The 17,229-nt window shown below is 45.5% G+C and overlaps 1 protein-coding gene across 4 annotated transcripts in view; it reads left to right on the forward strand.

Annotated features, from left to right (window-relative positions):
* EDARADD (EDAR associated death domain) overlaps positions 1-17,229 on the forward strand; it is a 124,715-nt gene that overhangs the window by 93,758 nt on the left and 13,728 nt on the right. For all 4 annotated transcript variants that reach the window (XM_031659738.1, XM_021931670.2, XM_003893726.5 and 1 more), the window contains one exon: positions 13,738-13,783. In XM_031659738.1, coding sequence (XP_031515598.1) covers positions 13,738-13,783 — 46 coding nt within the window. The remainder of the gene's footprint in view (positions 1-13,737; positions 13,784-17,229) is intronic.

The following is a 17,229-nucleotide window of genomic DNA, read 5'->3' on the forward strand; positions in this document are numbered from 1 at the left end:
ACCAAATAAAAGAAATGATGCTGTTTTATCTGTTGAAAATGATGCTGTTTTATCTGTTGAGAGCCTAGCAGTAACTACAGTCTTGTGCTGCATAATAACTTGACTGTCAACAACAGACCATGTGTTCGACAGTGGTCCCTTGAGATTCTTTTTTTTTTTGAGATGGAGTCTCGCTGTCAGCCAGGCTGGAATGCAGTGACGTTGTCTCAGCTCACTTCAGCCTCCTCCTCCCGGGTTCAAGTGATTCTCCTGCCTCAGCCTCCCAAGTAGCTGGGATTACAGGCGCACACCACCATGCCAAGACTAATTATTGTATTTCTAGTAGGAACGGAGTTTCGACATGTTGACCAGGTTGGTCTCTAACTCCTGACCTTATGATCCCACCCACCTCAGCCTCCCAACGTGTTGGGATTACAGGTGTGAGTCACTGCGCCTAGCCAAGATTCTAATACCATTCTAGTGCCTCTTCTGTGTTTAGATATGTACTTAGCATTGTGTTACAGTTGCCTACAGTATTCAAGTCAGTAATATGCTGCACAGGTTTGTAGCCTAGGAACGATAGGCTTTACCACCCAGCCTAGGTGTGTAGTGGGCTACACCATCTAGGTTTGTATAAGTGCACTCTATGATGTTCACACAATGACATCACCTGAGGATGCATTTCTTAGAACATATCCCCATGTTAAGTGACACATGACTGTAATTGATTTCTTTGATATCTACCAAGTCTCTCAACAATTTAAGTTCTGCATTATGTCATACAGAATAAATGGGGAACTATCTTAGTTAATGATTGATGCTAATGTAGCCACCCAATAAATAGTGACTGGTTTTACATCTTGTTTCCTCATCGAAGAAACAGAAATCAAGCAATTCTCCTGCCTCAGCCTCCCAGGTTCAAGCAATTCTCCTGCCTCAGCCTCCTGAGTAGCTGGGACTACAGGCATGTGCCACCACACCTGGCTAATTTTTTGTATTTTTTTAGTAGAGACAGGGTTTCACCCTGTTAGCCAAGATGGTCTTGATCTCCTGACCTTGTGATCTGCCTGCCTTGGCCTCCCAAAGTACTGGGATTACAGACATTAGCCACCGCTCCTGGCCCAGAGTTTGTATCTTAAGTGGGACATGCCCCTTTGTCTTTGACCCCTCACACACCACCTACACCTTCCTTTTAGAGGGCTGGATTCCTCCTTCCTCCTAGCCCCCATGCACACTCTGTCATTCAGAGACCAGGGCCCCATCTATTGTGCTTTATTTCCTAGGCTTGGTGCCATCCAGAACTAGAGCAGGGGGATGACTTGGCATTGCTAATCTTGACAATTTAGAAAGGAGCCTGGGGCCCAGCTGCCCAGTTTGACAACTTGGTATCTTAAAGCCGAAGGGAACCTTAGAAGTCACGTAGTTCAGCCTCCTTGCTTTACAGATGAGGGAGCCTGGGACGGTGGATGAGCAGCAGAGTTGGCCCCGGGACCTGGCCCAGCACCCCTGCCAGGTGCCCAGCGTGTCTGAGTTGGTAGCAGTTGTTACCACCTGCTGCCGGGCCTCTTGCCTTGCCTAACTCTAGGGAGATTTAGACTTTTCCACAGTTCTAAATGGTACCCATCTGGCAGAATGGTGCAGATAAAAGCTACTGGGAGATGGAAGCGTTGCCCCTTTCCTTAAATTGGATGGAGAGGCTGGGCGCGGTGGTCACGCCTGTAATCCCAGCCATTTTGGGAGGCCAAGGCGGGCGGATCACGAGGTGAGGAGTTCGAGAGCAACTTGGCCAGTATGGTGAAACCCCATCTCTACTAAAAATGCAAAAATTCACCGGGCGTGGTGGTGTGTGCCTGCAGTCCCAGCTACTTGGGAGGCCGAGGCAGAAGAATCGCTTAAACCTGCGAGGCAGAGGTTGCAGTGAGCTGAGATTGTGCCACTGCACTCCAGCCTGGGTGACAGAGCAAGGCTCTGTCTTTAAAAAAAAAAAAAAAAACTGGATGGAGAGGCAGTGGGCAGAATCCCATCCAACAACCTCATTGGCTTGGCAGGGCAACCAGCTCACCAGATTCTCTGCAGACCCCAAGTCATTACCTACAGTATAATAACAGGGAATGGACCCGACCAGCACTTGCTGGAGATGATATCTGGTGTGAGTCAGCCCGGCAGGCCCCTACCTGCTTCTCATGATATGCAGGAATCCTTTCAAGCTCCGACAAGATCTGTTTAATAGACTGGAGAGTCCTTAGTTCCCTCCTCTAAGGGAAAGTCTGATCGTTCTGGTTTACTTGATAACTCCTTACTGCATCCCTGATGGGAAGTTTATAGAACGGCGAAGGGGAAACCAGGGCTATTAGATGAAACTGTAAAACTGCCTAGAGCACATACTTGGTGTTTTTAACACTGATGAGAGGGACTCACTTCAGCCTTGCAGCTATTGCATTCCAGTCCAAACTAACGGCAGGTTCCCAAAACAGGCGGTGAAAGGGTTCCTGTTGCAGAGCTGTCTGGACATTTAAAGAAGGGAGAGGAAATCTCAAGGGGTCAGTTGCACTGGAATAGAAATTGCCTGTTCTTTTTTTTGAGACGGAGTCTTGCTCTGACACCCAGGCTGGAGAGCAGTGGCACGATCTTGGCTCACTGCAACCTCCGCCTCCTGGGTTCAAGCGATTCTCCTGCCTCAGCCTCCCGAGTAGCTGGGACTACAGGCATGTGCCGCCACATCTGGCTATTTTTTTTAACTTTTAGTAGAGATAGGGTTTCACCATTTTAGCCAGGATAGTCTCGATCTGCTAATCTTGTGATTTGCCCACCTCGGCCTCCCAAAAGGGCAGGGATTACAGGCATGAGCCACTGTGCCTGGCCGCCTGTTCTTATTTTTAGAGTCTTGCTCTGTCACCCAGGCTGGAGTGCAGTGGTGTGGTCTCCGCTCACTGCAATCTCCATTTCCTGGGTTCAAGGGAGAAATCACTTGTTCTGTTCTGTGAACAAAAGCATCGCGGATCTCTCTTGGCCTCACACTCCTCCATCTCCCTGTTTTATCTGTTCTTCATTTACCTACCTTCCCAGCAGTCTGTAGAGCTGGCCACTCACTCATCTCTAGTAAGGTGATCGAGGGTCCTGTGTTAGAATAACTCACTGACCACTAGAAAGTTAAAAATAAGTGAGTAATGCTGGGAGAACTTGGCTGGGGTCTTTAAAAACTGTAGAACTTCTCTTTCTGTCTTTAGATAACTGTAAACAATTTTGCCCAAAACAGATAATCATCTGATTCTACCTCCCATTGGTATTTACCTTCCTCGGCATGTGGCTTCTCACTTTCTCTAGACTGAACTTCTTTATCCCAGACCGTGACCTTGCCATGACCTTCCTCCCACGTGTGCCTGTGCCACCAAGGGAATGGCCACGCCTCAGATCATGCCACCGCTGGGAACAAACCCTCTACCTGTGACTCTGAAGTTCCCTCTCTGACCCCAGCTTTCCTCTTTTCTTTCTTCCCCTTCCCCCGCTCCCCCTCACTCCCTCTGCACCTGTGTTTAGCTGTCACACTCCCCACTCATCCCTGTACAGCCGCTGGAGAGATGCTGATGTAGTTCTTGACCTTGAACCGCAGCCCTGCAGCCCTCCTCTGGCCTCACTGACCCAGCCCGATGCCCTGGTCAAACATTTTGGCAGTGCTCCTGGTGATTTTTAATGGAACCTGCCTTGCCAAGCCCTAGGCTTGGATGAACCAGGGCCACCTGCATTCTTTGTTTTTGATTGCTGGAAAAAAATCATGAAATGTCAACTGTTGTTCTTATTTTTCCCACTGCCAATTCCTACTACCCAACCTCAGCCATCATTTCAAGGCCTTGAGTATTTTTTTTCTATAGTGAAACCTCCCCAAAATGCTATTTTTTTAAAAAAAGAAAAACCATAGTACTCTGCTTTGATGTGGTCTGTTAATACTTATGGGCTTTGACTTATTTCTGCTTTTAGACCCGGACAAAATAAAATATTTGTGGTAAAACATATTCAAGTTTACTGGGCATGGGGTCTCACGCCTGTAATCCCAGCACTTTGGGAGGCTGGAGTAGGCAGATCACTTGAGTCCAGGAGTTCGAGGCCAGCTTGGGCAACATGGTGAAACACCATCTCTACAAAAATACAAAAAGTATCTGGGCATTGTGGTGTATGCCTGTAGTCACAGTTACTCGGGAGACTGAGGTAGGAGGATGGCTTGAGCTCTGGAGGCAGAGGTAATAGTGAACCGAGATCATGCCACTGAACTCCAGCCTAAGCAACAGAGCCAGACTCTTTCTCTGTCTCTAAACAAACAAACAAACAAACAAACAAACAAAAACAAATAAAACAGACCAGGTGCAGTGGCTCATGCTTGTAATCCCAGCACTTTGGGAGGCTGAGGTGGGGGGCAGACCACGAGGTCAGGAGATCGAGACCATCCTGGCCAACATGGTGAAACCTCGTCTCTACTAAAAATACAAAAATTAGCCAGGCGTTGTAGCGCATGCCTGTAGTCTCAGCTACTCAGGAGGCTGAGGCAGGAGAATCGCTTAAACCTGAGAGGCAGAGGCTGCAGTGAGCCAAGATCGCGCCACTGCACTCCAGCATGGGTGACAGAGACTCTGTGCCCCACCAAAAAAAAAAAAAAAAAAAAAAAAATTCAGGCCAAAGGGCAAAAATGCTTGCTTTTTAGCACTTAGTACTTATTTCCCCAAGAAGAGCAGGAGAGAAGTTTATTAATAATTAAACTGGACAGTTCTTTAACAGCTCTAATTAATTGATTCAGTGGCTCCTTTTCTCATTACCTTGCAGTGCTCCACTGACTGCAATGCCTTTGAACTTTACGGGCAGGTTGGAATTTCACTTAGACATTCGGATGGTGTGGGTGTCAGGGTGCAGCTCTCACACACAGTTGAGAGTGTAAATTGATACAACTTTACGGAAAATTGTTTAGCAGTACCCACTGACACTCCTGTCTAGCAGTCTCACTTTAAGGACTTGATCCTACAGAACTCATTACATGGTGCAAGGTACACAGTGTGGCATTCAAAATAGAGAAGAGCTGCGGGTAACTCCCATGCCCGTTGGCAGGCACTGGTTGAATAAATTATGGTGCATTGATGCTATGGGATATTTTTAAACCATTAAAAAGAAGAGAGAGCCTTGGCCTTAAGAAATATATCTGATGTATTGTTAAGCAGATAAAGCAAGTTGTGGATCAATGTGATTTGGGGCCTAAAAAAATATTTCTATATATATGTGAACATGGCCATGACTAAGGAATCAGGAAGGAAGTGCCCAGATTGTAACCAGTAACGTGCGGTGAGTGAGATGGGATTGAGAGATGTGATAATAGATTGAGAGAGAAAGTTTTTCCTATCTCTTTTTGATTTCTAAAGAGACAGCATGATTTTGAGTAATTTTTACTTTTTAGGTGTTTTTGGTACTTTTTCTTTTTCTTTCCTTTTTTTTTTTTTTTTTTTGAGATGGAGTTTCACTCTTGTTGCCCAGGCTAGAGTGCAATGGCCTGGTCTCGGCTCACTGCATCCCCCGCTTCCCAGGTTCAAGAGATTTTCCTGCCTCAGCCTCCCGGGTAGCTGGAATTACAGGTGTCCACCACCATGCCCGGCTAATTTTTATATTTTTAGTAGAAACAAGGTTTCACTGTTTTGGTTAGGCTGGTCTCGAACTCCTGAGCTCAGGCAGTCCACCCGCATCAGCCTCCCAAAGTGCTGGGATTATAGCTGTGAGCCACCACGCCCAGCTGGTATTTTTTCAAATCAAAGAAAAAATAATAGAGTAAATCATCCAAAACTTTAGATGGTATTTAGACTCAGTAAACTTTTCATATATGACAGATGAAGCCAAATGGTCTTTCTGTGCGGTCAGCTAGCACACAATTGTGCACCCAAGGAAAATTATAGACTGAGCCAGGGAGTCTGTGGGTGCATTTCCTCAGCACTCAGCCTTCCCTTTGCCTGTGTTCTAGCATTACTTCTGTCCTACAGCCTGGGTTTTGTGAATGAAGTAGATAGGTGTGAAAACTCCCTGCCTCTCTGTACTATCCAGAGCCCCGTGCTCTACTTGTATTCGCATGTACAAACCATAATCTCCTGTAAAATACTCTGTGATATTTCTGAATAATAATCAACTCTACATCCTACACAGGGAAAACCCCTTTATCTTTCATCTTTGAAACCATAGCAAAGGTATGAAATTACACCTGAGCTTGCCCAGCCTCAAAGTCCCGAAACGGTTATGTCTTTGACGCCCCACTTCAACTCCAGAAGAAGCAGGTCTTCCTTGTAATTGGATAGAAAACTCATTGCAGAGAAGAAGGACCTACAAGTCCAGAAACCCACAGGCTTGCTCTCATCCAAGCAAAGCACTGTAGCATTTATTTTACATTTTCACTCTTCCTTATTTAGCTCTTTTTTTTTTTTTTAGACAGAGTTTCACTCTTGTCACCCAGGCTGGAGCAATGGTGCGATCTTGGCTCACTGCAACCTCTGCCTCCTGGGTTCAAGCAATTCTCCTGCCTCAGCCTCCTGAGTAGCTGGGATTACAGGCTGCCGCCACCACACCCAGCTAATTTTTTGTATTTTTAGTAGAGATGGGGTTTTAGCCAGACTGGTCTCCTGACCTTAGGTGATCCTCCTGTCTCAGCCTCCCAAAGTGCTGGGATTACAGGCACCTGCCACCATGTCGAGCTAATTTTTGTGTTTTTAGTAAAGATGGGGTTTCACCATGTTGGCTAGGCTGGTCTTAAACTCCTGACCTCAGGTGATCCGCCTACCTCGGCCTCCCAAAGTGCTGGGATTACAGGCGTGAGCCACCGTGCCCAGCCTGAGAAAGTTTTGAACAGTCTAAATCCATGTGCTGTGAATCCTGTTACCATCACACACCTAAGCATTTAAAATCATATTTTCAAGGCCATGTACTGAAATATTTTCTGCAAGCAGAGAGATCAAACTTGAGCATTGTTATTCTTGTAGTGGTTTCATAGTTTGAGGTCTTAGATTTAAGTCTTCCATTGATTTTGATTTGATTTTTGTATATGGAGAGAGATAGGGGTCTAGTTTCACTCCTTTGCATATGGATATCCAGTTTTCCCAGCACCATTTATTGAAGAGACTATCTTTTCCCCAGAGTATGCTCTTGGCACCTTTGTCAAAAGTGAGTTCCTGTAGGTGTATGGGTTTGTTTCTGGGTTCTCTATTCTGTCCCATTGGTCTAAGTGTTTGTTTTTATGCTACTACCGTGCTGGTTACTATAGCTCTGCAGTATAACTTGAAATCAGGTAATGTGATTCCAAAGAAGCTAGTTAAGTAATTGAGCTGAACTGGTGCCTCAAGTCATAAGCGTGCGGAGCGTTTCTTCTCAGGTTCTCTGCCTATAATTTAGTTTGCCACACCAGATGAAGAGTGACTACTTGGTCTTGGTGTTCGTGGTGGTTTCTAATCAGACTTTGGTCATACCAGGTGAACCAGCCTGGGCCACACTTTCCCATTCAGTTATCCTCCCCATAGTTTGCAAAGTAGCACAGATGAACGCTTTATGAGTTGACCAAACTAGACAGTCCTGAAGAGCATGTTTCACAGAAAACTAGCCCCTATTGGACCAGTGCGGGCTGTCAGAGAACAAGGTTTCAACTTACTGAGTTTTAAAGATCTAATTGGCTTTTAATAACGAGTCATGAACCAGGCACCACAGTCTGCAAAATAGACAAGGGTTCTGCTGGGCACTGCAGGACAGTTGGTTTTTGGAAGGTGGCTTGAGTAGGAGCAAGGAAACAGCACAGTGCCTAGAGTGGATTGGTTAACATCAGGGGACTTCGGGTGACTTTCCTGCTATGGGTTAAGCAAAGCGGACTTCCCTAGCGTGTCAGTTCATGACTGGCCCCCTTTTGATTGGTTGCTGTGAATCTCCTGGGTTTTTTTGTTTGTTTGTTTGGTTTGGTTTGGTTTGGTTCTTTTGGGGAAAACTGGCCGGTTTGGAGAGTCAGCTATTATTTTTCTCTCCTGATATCAGGTCAGATCTTAGGAATACACAGCTGAGGTTTTGGGTTGGTGATGTGGAACCTTAGTGTGAGTGACTCCATTTTGGGTTGGTCTATTGGGGTCTCCGTGCAGGAGCTCAGTCCAAATCAGTAGCCTCTCCTTGTTTTTATTTGACTTCTCCATCAACCTATTAGTGTCTCTGGTCACATCAGTCCATTCCCACGTGGGCTGCACATTCAGCTGGGAGCTGGGAGCTTTTCCCAAGTGTGCCCTGGGCCCTGGGGTTTCTGTTGCTTGGAGCCTGATATTAAATCTCAGTTGTAAATAGTTAGAGGCAACTGTTCCTTAGTACCCAGAGCTTTCAGCTCCCTGAGCAGAAATGGGACTGACTGACAGTTTATAAAATAACCAAGGTGTGAAATTCATGGAACTTAGCCAACTCTCTGTTCAAAGAATTCTTGGCAGCAGTTAATACATTTTGCCCAAATATAAGATAATTCTCTTGTTCTTACAATGAGAAGGTTTTACAAAATGGGGGTTTTCTTTAGTTTACTTGAATATAAAACATAGGTGTTCGACTCTGCAACACCTTGACATTTCTTAAGGAGATATTTAAAACAACCCATGTCCAGGCCTCACACCACGCCAATTAAAGAAGTGAGAAGTTCTTCCCAGCCAGTGTTAAGAAAAATTAACATCAAGTTTTAGGAAGGTAGACCGACTATGCAAATGCATACCTATATGATTTAAGTTATTACAAATTTACACACACATATTTAAAATCATAGATTAATCTAATTTAGAGATGCCGCATTTTTTTTCCCGTCTCTCCTGTCTCATAAATGCTATTCACACGGCATTTCTCTATCCTTGGAATAGTGTTTGTTTCGTGTCACCCTGGCACAGGGCTCTACAGAGTATGTCGAGCATGTCGCCTTCCCTACTGCCCACATCGTTTGAGAGAACACATTTTAAACATTTTTTATTGTGGTAAAATATACATAACTTAAAAGTTACGACTTTAACCGTTTTTAACTCTGTCACCCAGACTGGAGTGCAGTGGCAAGATCTCGGTTCACTGCAGCCTCCACCTTCCAGGTTCAAGTGATTCTCCTGCCTCAGCCTTCCAAGAAGCTGGGATTACAGGTGCATACCACCACGCCCGGCTTATTTTGTATTTTTAGTGGAGATGGGGTTTCACCATGTTAGCCAGGCTGGTCTCGAACTCCCGACCTCAGGTGATCCGCCCGCCTCGCCTCCCCAGTGCTGGGATTATAGGCGTGAGCCACCGCGTCTGACCCATTTTAACCATTTTTAAGTGCACAGCTCAGTGGCATTAAGTATATTCACGGTGTTGCGCGACCATCACCACCGTCCATCTCCAGAACTTTTCTGTCTTCCCAAACTGAAATTCTATATGCATTGAACGGTAACTGCCCATTCCCCGTTTCTGCTTCCTATCCCCTGACATGGAGGCTGGGCCAACGGATATCTCACCTCCCTCCAGGTTTCTCCAGATTTGCCCCCGTTTTTCTCCCTCTTTGTCCCATCTCCAAAGAAATGGTGTCTTTTCATCATCAAGGTCCATCCCTTGCTCCTTGAACACACTCCAGGCCCAGTGGAACGGGCATCCTGTGGGGTGCATGGACAGGGTGCCTGGGGAACGCCCAGGGCACAGAACCCAGACTGGGGGTTTGGAGAAGGTGTCCTAGCGGAAGTGATGTCTAAGCTGAGGCTCTACAGATAAGAGAAATTAAGCAGATGAAAGGGCTGGGGAGGGTGGCATTTCAGGCCTACATAACCACACACGTGTTCTTCAGCCATCTCCATGGCCTCACTGCCTACCTGGTATCAACCAGCCACCACTCTGCTAGAACGGCTTTCAAAATTGCTGCTCGTCTCCTCCTCACCAAGTCTTGTCTTCACTTGGTGCTCAGAGTCCATCTCTTTCTGCAAGTTTTTTTTTTTTTTTTTGGAGTTGGAGTCTCACTCAGTCACCTGGGTTGGAGTGCTGCAATTGTTTTTTTTTTTTTTTTTGAGACAGAGTCTTGCTCTGTTACTCAGGCTGGAATGCAGTGGCGTGATCTCGGCTCACTACAACCTCGGCGTCCCAGGTTCAGGTGATTCTCCTGCCTCACTCTCCCGAGTAGCTGGGATCACAGGCACTCACCACCACATCCAGATAATTTTTGTATTTTTAATAGAGCCGCGGTTTCACCATTTTGGCCACGCTTGTCTCAAACTCCTGACCTCAGGCGATTGACCCGCCTCGGCCTCCCAAAGTGCTGGAATTACAAGCACGAGCCACCGTGCCTGGCCGTTTGCTGCAACTTTTGATACTGCTTCCCCTGCTTTTCTTCCCCTCTCTGACCTCCTTTCTCTGCTGTCCTTTCGTTCCTTCCTCTGCCACTGACGTGTCCTTCTCAGGTCCTTCTTGAGGTTGTGACCTCACAGCTCCAGTCATTTCTTTTGTAATCACTTCAACATCCTTATTTTCATCTCCTGCCCTGGCCTCTCCCAGGGACCAGGACCATGCTTTTAGCTCCTATAGGTTTCTCAAGTTTGTTGTGTGTGAGCCTGCCCTTGTCTTCTCTGTCACCTCTTCACAGCTTGCTCTGCATTTCACCTCCTTTCCTGTTTTCCCCAGTGATCGCATCTCTACAGCAGCTCTCGCTTCATCCCCTTCTCTCCTGGAGTAGTGATGCGGAGTCTCATTAATCCTTGCTCATGTCATTCTTCCCCCTTCTCTGTCCGTTGCCTCCACATGTTCTGTTCCCCCACGCGTCCTACACTGTAGCCCGGCAGGTATTTCCTGCGCTGGTCTTAGACACCTGTGAGGATGCCCTGCTTCAGACAAGAGCCCCTCAGTGACTCCCTGTTGTCTGGAATGACGTCCAGCTCCTTGGACAGGCCCCAGTCTATTCACCTGTCTCACCCCCTTCTTTTTGTTTTGTTTTTCTTAACTTCCAGCCTGATTTCTGAATCATCTCCCTCTTGCCCCTCTCATGGTTTTTGCTTAAGATTAGATGCTTCTTCCTCTCAAGTCCCCACTGCCCGGATTTCAGCAGGGTCCGTCTCAAACATGTCTGTCTCCAAGAGACTGCCTCTGATTTTTTTCATCAGAAGACACCTTTCCTCTCTGACTTCATCTGTACCCCTCTCTTGGAATTCACTATCTCGTGCCTTGCATTTTAGTTGTTTAAGTGGTCTCCATTTCCCAGCATATCTTGAGGTCAAGGGTTCAGGTCCTTTTATCTTTGTCTGTGCATTGCAGTATGGGGGCTTTTACATATTAGCTGCTCAATAAATAGGTGTTGAATAAAGGCATGTGTATGCTTTCATTAAGACTACAAAACCCACAAAAATCAGTGGTTTCCCTATTTCACTCTTAGAAAACAAACCCACAACATAGCGCAACCTGATGATCAGAGCTAAGAACAAAGATCATGCATATTAATCTAAATTCTATCGTTATCAACTTTCACAAGTAATTCATATTCCCTGTCTGCATCACGGGGCTGATTCTGGCCAGACATTGACCTTGGTAAAATTTTCTCCCGATTATGAGAAATCAAGTCAAATATGCCAAGTAACATAGTTTCTACTTAGAGTCAAGTTCATGTTTTAGCAGGAACCTCAAATACCACAAAATCTGCCAAGTTCTAACATTTGTATCTCTCGAGAGTACCTGAAGTTCCTGTTTCTGTTTCCTCAGCCCAGGTTTCCAATTCAGTGAGCAGAACGGTGACTGTGTTGATAAAAGAGTCCACATACCTGCCCAACCCTGCAGGAGTGATGCAGATGCGAAAAGGCAGGTCTCCACATGACCTGCGGAGTAATGACTAGTGTCCCTAAAGTCGTGGGGCTTCTGGGGTTAGCCTTGAAATAAAACAAAAGGTTGCATAGAGAGAGATTTCTATCTGCTCAGAGACTCACTATAATTCTCTCTTTCCATCTCTGTCTCTTCATCTGTTTCTCTCTTTCTCTCTCACACTCTCTCTCTCTGATACACACACACACACACACACACGCACACACTCCTGAGTAAGGGAAATGTGAGAAGAAAGTACGACTTCAACTAAATGAAAAGAAATTGTATGAATTATGGTAAGCAAGTTGGTTTTTAGTTCCAGCAAAGATAAGAAATATTTAGATGACTTAGGAGAAAAGTCTAGCTGGTAACACATGGGAATGTGCCTGTGTGGGAAAAAAAAAAAAATCTAGGTTTGTGGTTAGGTGAAGGTATGTACACGGCTGAGACATGGGGATGGATGAGCTTGGGATGAGGCAAAAGGCTCCTCTGAGAAGATTAAGAGAGAAAGATTGTTTAAAATGTTTAAAACACACCAGGCACAGTGACTCACGCCTGTAATCCCAGCACTTTGGGAGGCTGAGGCGGGCAGATCACGAGGTCAGGAGATGGAGACCATCCTGGCCAACATGGTGAAACCCCATCTCTACAAAAATACAAAAATTAGCTGAGTGTGGTGGCGCATGCCTGTAATCCCAGCTACTCAGGAGGCTGAGGCAGGAGAATGACTTGAACCTGGGAGGCAGAGATTGCAGTGAGCCGAGATTGCTCCAGTGCACTCCGGCCTGGTGACAGAGAGAGACTCCATCTCAAAAAAAAAAAAAATGCTTAAAACACATTGACACCACGGATTTAACACATCTTGACAGGTGAAACTCTCAGACCCAAGAAAATAGAGGCACGTTAGAGCTGAGCTAATCCCACAGCTACCTCAGTACACAAACGGGGGATCTGAGACCCTCACTGGCACTGTGCCTGAGGTTCTAAAGCCCAGGGCTTCTGACTGGCCTCTTGTGCTTCTTCAGTACTGTGGATGGGGGTGGGGTGGGGGGTGGCATTAGCTGATAAGAAAGATTTGGTTGTAGAAAGATGGAGTTAACATAAACGAAGGTATACTGGGACCAGTCTCCTCTGCTGACTTCATGGGAAGCGCACACACACACACACACACACACACACACACACACCTCCAAGATCAGAGTAAATCCCTCACATCCCTGTAGCATGGTCCTGATTATAAAAATGGAACCCCAGTCAGAAGGGCAGAAACACGATTGTCTCTCAAGAGATTTGGACACCATTTTTTCATAGTTAGTTTTAGCTGCTTTGCGATATATACTGAAATAAATAGAAAAGGGAAAGAATTGTAACCTGGATCGACAGACAAGCCCTGACAGACAAAAAGCAGATAAGAAATAAAATAAGGAAGATAACCCATAATGTAAAATAAAAATAGCACATTGTTGCTTGCATTGATACCCTTTTTTTTTTCTTTCTTTGAGATCTTGCTGTCTTTCAGGCTGAAGTACAGTGGCTCAGTCATAGCTCATTGCAGCCTCCAACTCCTGGGCTCAAGTGATCCTCCCATCTCAGCCACCCAAGTAGCTGGGGCTGCAGGCACAAACTATGGTGTCCAGCTGATAATTTTTAAAAATAGGGACACTAGGGCATTTAGCAAGTTTGAGTATCTGCTGTGTATCAAGCACTGTTCTGGGCACTGGGACAGCACAAGGAGCAAATAAACAAAAGTCCCTGCACTCAAGGTGCTCATATTCTAGAGGCAGATGCTGGGTTCACCTCCCATTAAAATACCATTCTCAAGATCCAGTCCCTCCACCCACCCCAGCCCCCAGGGTTTTGGTGGAAATTTAAGTAAGTTGGAAGATGGATAATATCTCCATTCACATTTGGATATGATTTTAATGAAGGTTGCTTTTTGGTTTTTAGGGAGAAGAAAATGGCTTTCCAGATAGCACTGGAGATCCCCTTCCAGGTAAATGATTTATTCTAAAAAATATCTGGGCCAATAGCTAGTATGACTGAATTAAAGATAATTGGAGGCCGGGGTCGGTGACTCACGCCTGTAATTCCAGCACTTTGGGAGGCCGAGGTGGGTGGATCACCTGAGGTCATGAGTTCAAGACCAGCCTGGCCAACATGGTGAAATCCCGTCTCTACCAAAAATACAAAAATTAGCTGGGCGTGGTGGCGGGCGCCTGTAATCCCAGCTACTTGGGAGGCTGAGGCAGGAGAATCGCTTGAACCCAGGAGGCAGAGGTTGCAGTGAGCCGAGATCGTGCCATTGCACTCCAGCCTGGACAACAGAGTGAAACTCCATCTCAAAAAATTAAATTAAAATAAAATAAAAGTAATTTGAGACTATGTTTATCATTAACTTTAAAATCTGTACTGCAGAATAGAGCAACTTTCTACTCGCGGCAAACTGCAGGGAAAGCCCTATCTTACAAGACTTCACAAAAGCCTTCAAAGAGTATGTTCTCTGCACTACCCTTCCTTTGCATGTGAGGGGCATGGCAGGGTTCTGAATGGGGCAGGTTTAGGATCCGGCCAGTCGGGACTGAACGGATTCTCCTTCCCTCTGAGTTCTAAGAGCCATAGCATTGGTGGAGAACGTGCTGTTTGTTGCTTGGTGGAAGGGACCAGAAGCCAGCTGGGTCATCTCTCTCTGTGTGTCTTGGCTACTTGGGTAGCCAAAGGAGCCCTCCTGACGTTAGGCCAGATGTTAGTCCTGCTCCTTTTCTGCTTTCAGTGTGTTTAAGCAAAGAAACATTAAAGGTTATTTTCCCCCCTCCCCTTTTTTAATCATAAGACAGACATTTTTGCAATGTTTAAATTTCTCATTAATTAATCAGAAGGGATAGGGAGTGAGGGAGTAAGCATTAAAATAAGCTAGCAAATGGCCAGGTGCGGTGGCTCACACCTGTAATCCCGGCACTTTGGGAGGCCAAGGTGGGCAGATCACTTGAGACCAGGAGTTCAAGACCAGCATGGCCAACATGGCGAAACTCCATCTCTACTAAAAATACAAAAATTAGCCAGGCATGGTGACAGGCACCTATAATCTGAGCTACTCAGGAGGCTGAGGCAGGAGACTTGCTTGAACCTGGGAGGGAAAGATTGCAGTGAGCTGAGATCACACCACTGCATTCCAGCCTGAGCGACAGAGCAAGACTCCGTCTCAAAATAAAATGCTAGTAAAATAATAATAATAAAAAGACCTCACCAACATTTTCTACATCTTGTAAAGCATACATTGACTGACTGGAGCCACCAGAGTTTTGTTTATTTCTTTCTTAAGCAGGGTGGGGGACCCACAGAGCCCTCAGGGCAGCTATCATCAGCCCAGGTAACCAAGCTGAGAAACCAGAACATGCAGTGCATACTCAACTTTTTTTCCCCTTAGAAACATGATATTAGAAAATACACCAATACCAGCATGTGAGCAGCAGTTCTCTCTGGAAGGTGCAGTTCTAGGTGATTTCTTTTTCATTCCATAGATTTTTTTGTTTTGTTTTGTTTTGAGATGGAGTTTCACACTCTTGTCACCCAGGCTTGAGTGCAATGGTGAGCCACTGCGCCCGTCAAATTTTTGTAATTTTAGCAGAGATGGGGTTTCACCATGTTGGCCAGGCTGTTCTCAAACTCCTGACCTCAGGTGATCCAACCGCCTCGGCCTCCCAAAGTGCTGGGATTACAGGCATGAGCCACCATGCCTGGTGAGTTTTTATTTTCTTTCCACTATCCTATATTTCTGAAATTTCTAACATGAGCTGGTATCGGAAACGCCCCTCCGCATTTAATCTGTGTATACAAATGTATATATAACAAATGATCACATGTCGGTAAGTATACCTTGCTGCATGGTAAATAACCAAGGAAATTTCTAAAAGGTTAACTGTGGTTGGCCTGGGTAATGGGAGCATTAATTTTTTCCATATGCTCATCTGAATTTTCAGGTTTGCCATGACAAGCACATATTTATTTTCTAATTTTAAAAATCTATATTTAAACTCTTTAAAGACTAACACCCCACACACTAATGTGGCACGTTAACTAAAATAAAAATGAGTACAGAAATTTGTTTAGAAATATTTATAAACCCTTCAAGGACTCTTCTGAATGATAGTCATTATTAATTAGTAGATTAATTTTAATCAGGCTTCTGGTCGTCTTCAAACATTTTTTACTTGTGTCAGAATGAACCACCAGAGTGTTGTTTGTTTGTTTGTTTTTTGAGACGGAGTTTTACTCTTGTTGCCCAGGCTGGAGTGCAATGGCATGGCCTCCACATCCTGGGTTCAAGCAGTTCTCCTGCCTCAGCCTCCCAAGTAGCTGGGATTACAGGCATGTGCCACCACGCCCAGATAATTTTCTATTTTTAATAGAGACGGAGTTTCACCACGGTTGGTCAAGCTGGACTCAAACTCCTGACCTCAGGTGATCCACCCGCCTCAGCCTCCCAAAGTGCTGGGATTACTGGCCTCAGTCACCACGCCCAGCCCAACCTGGGTCTTTTTGTATGTGAGAGTTTGCTTCTTTTTCTCACGTGCTTTCTCTACTTCAGTTTTATTTGATGACACAATTGAGGCCCTGCATGATTTACTTGCCTGGATCCACCCAACCTGTCAGTTAGACTTCCCAATGCTGCTGCCAACTTAATGTCTCCTTAAAAGGATGCTTTAGAGAAAACAAAATCACGTTCTTTCCCTTTGGTTAAGAGATCAAACGCCCACCAAAAGCCCTTGGGTCAGTTTCTTAGTAGGTAAAAATAATTCTTCATCACTTTCCGAAAGCTGCTAATATATAACTCTTATGATGAATAATGTGGGGGGGGGGGTGTGTGTGTGTGCCCCAGGTTCCAATGATTTATCAAAGCCAGAAACTGGTAATTTAACTATGTTTATTTCCAACCACATTGGAAACCACACACAGGAAAAAAAAAAAAAAAAAAGCATGATTATACCCCCTTAATAACCATTACTGCAGAAGGATGTGACTCTACTTCAACACTTGTTGGTATTTTGCAGCCTCCAAATCTGATCATGTGTAACCACCTGGGATAGAGTTATTTATTTATTTATTTATTTATTTGAGACAGAGTCTCGGTCTGTCACCCAGGCTGGAGTGCAGTGGCACGATCTCGGCTCACTGCAAGCTTCGTCTCCCGGTTCATGCCATTCTCCTGCCTCAGCCTCCGGAGTAGCTGGGACTACAGGCACCCACCACCATGCCCGGCTAATTTTTTGTATTTTTAGTAGAAATGGGGTTTCACCGTGTTAGCCAGGATGGTCTCGATCTCCTGACCTCGTGATCTGCCCGCCTGGGCCTGCCAAAGTGCTGGGACTACAGGCGTGAGCTGCCGCGCCCGGCCGGGATAGAGTTATTTTATTTCAGAACCACAGTACTTAGCTATCTCTG

Source organism: Papio anubis, chromosome 1, assembly GCF_008728515.1.
Source record: "Papio anubis isolate 15944 chromosome 1, Panubis1.0, whole genome shotgun sequence".
Lineage (NCBI taxonomy): Eukaryota > Metazoa > Chordata > Mammalia > Primates > Cercopithecidae > Papio > Papio anubis.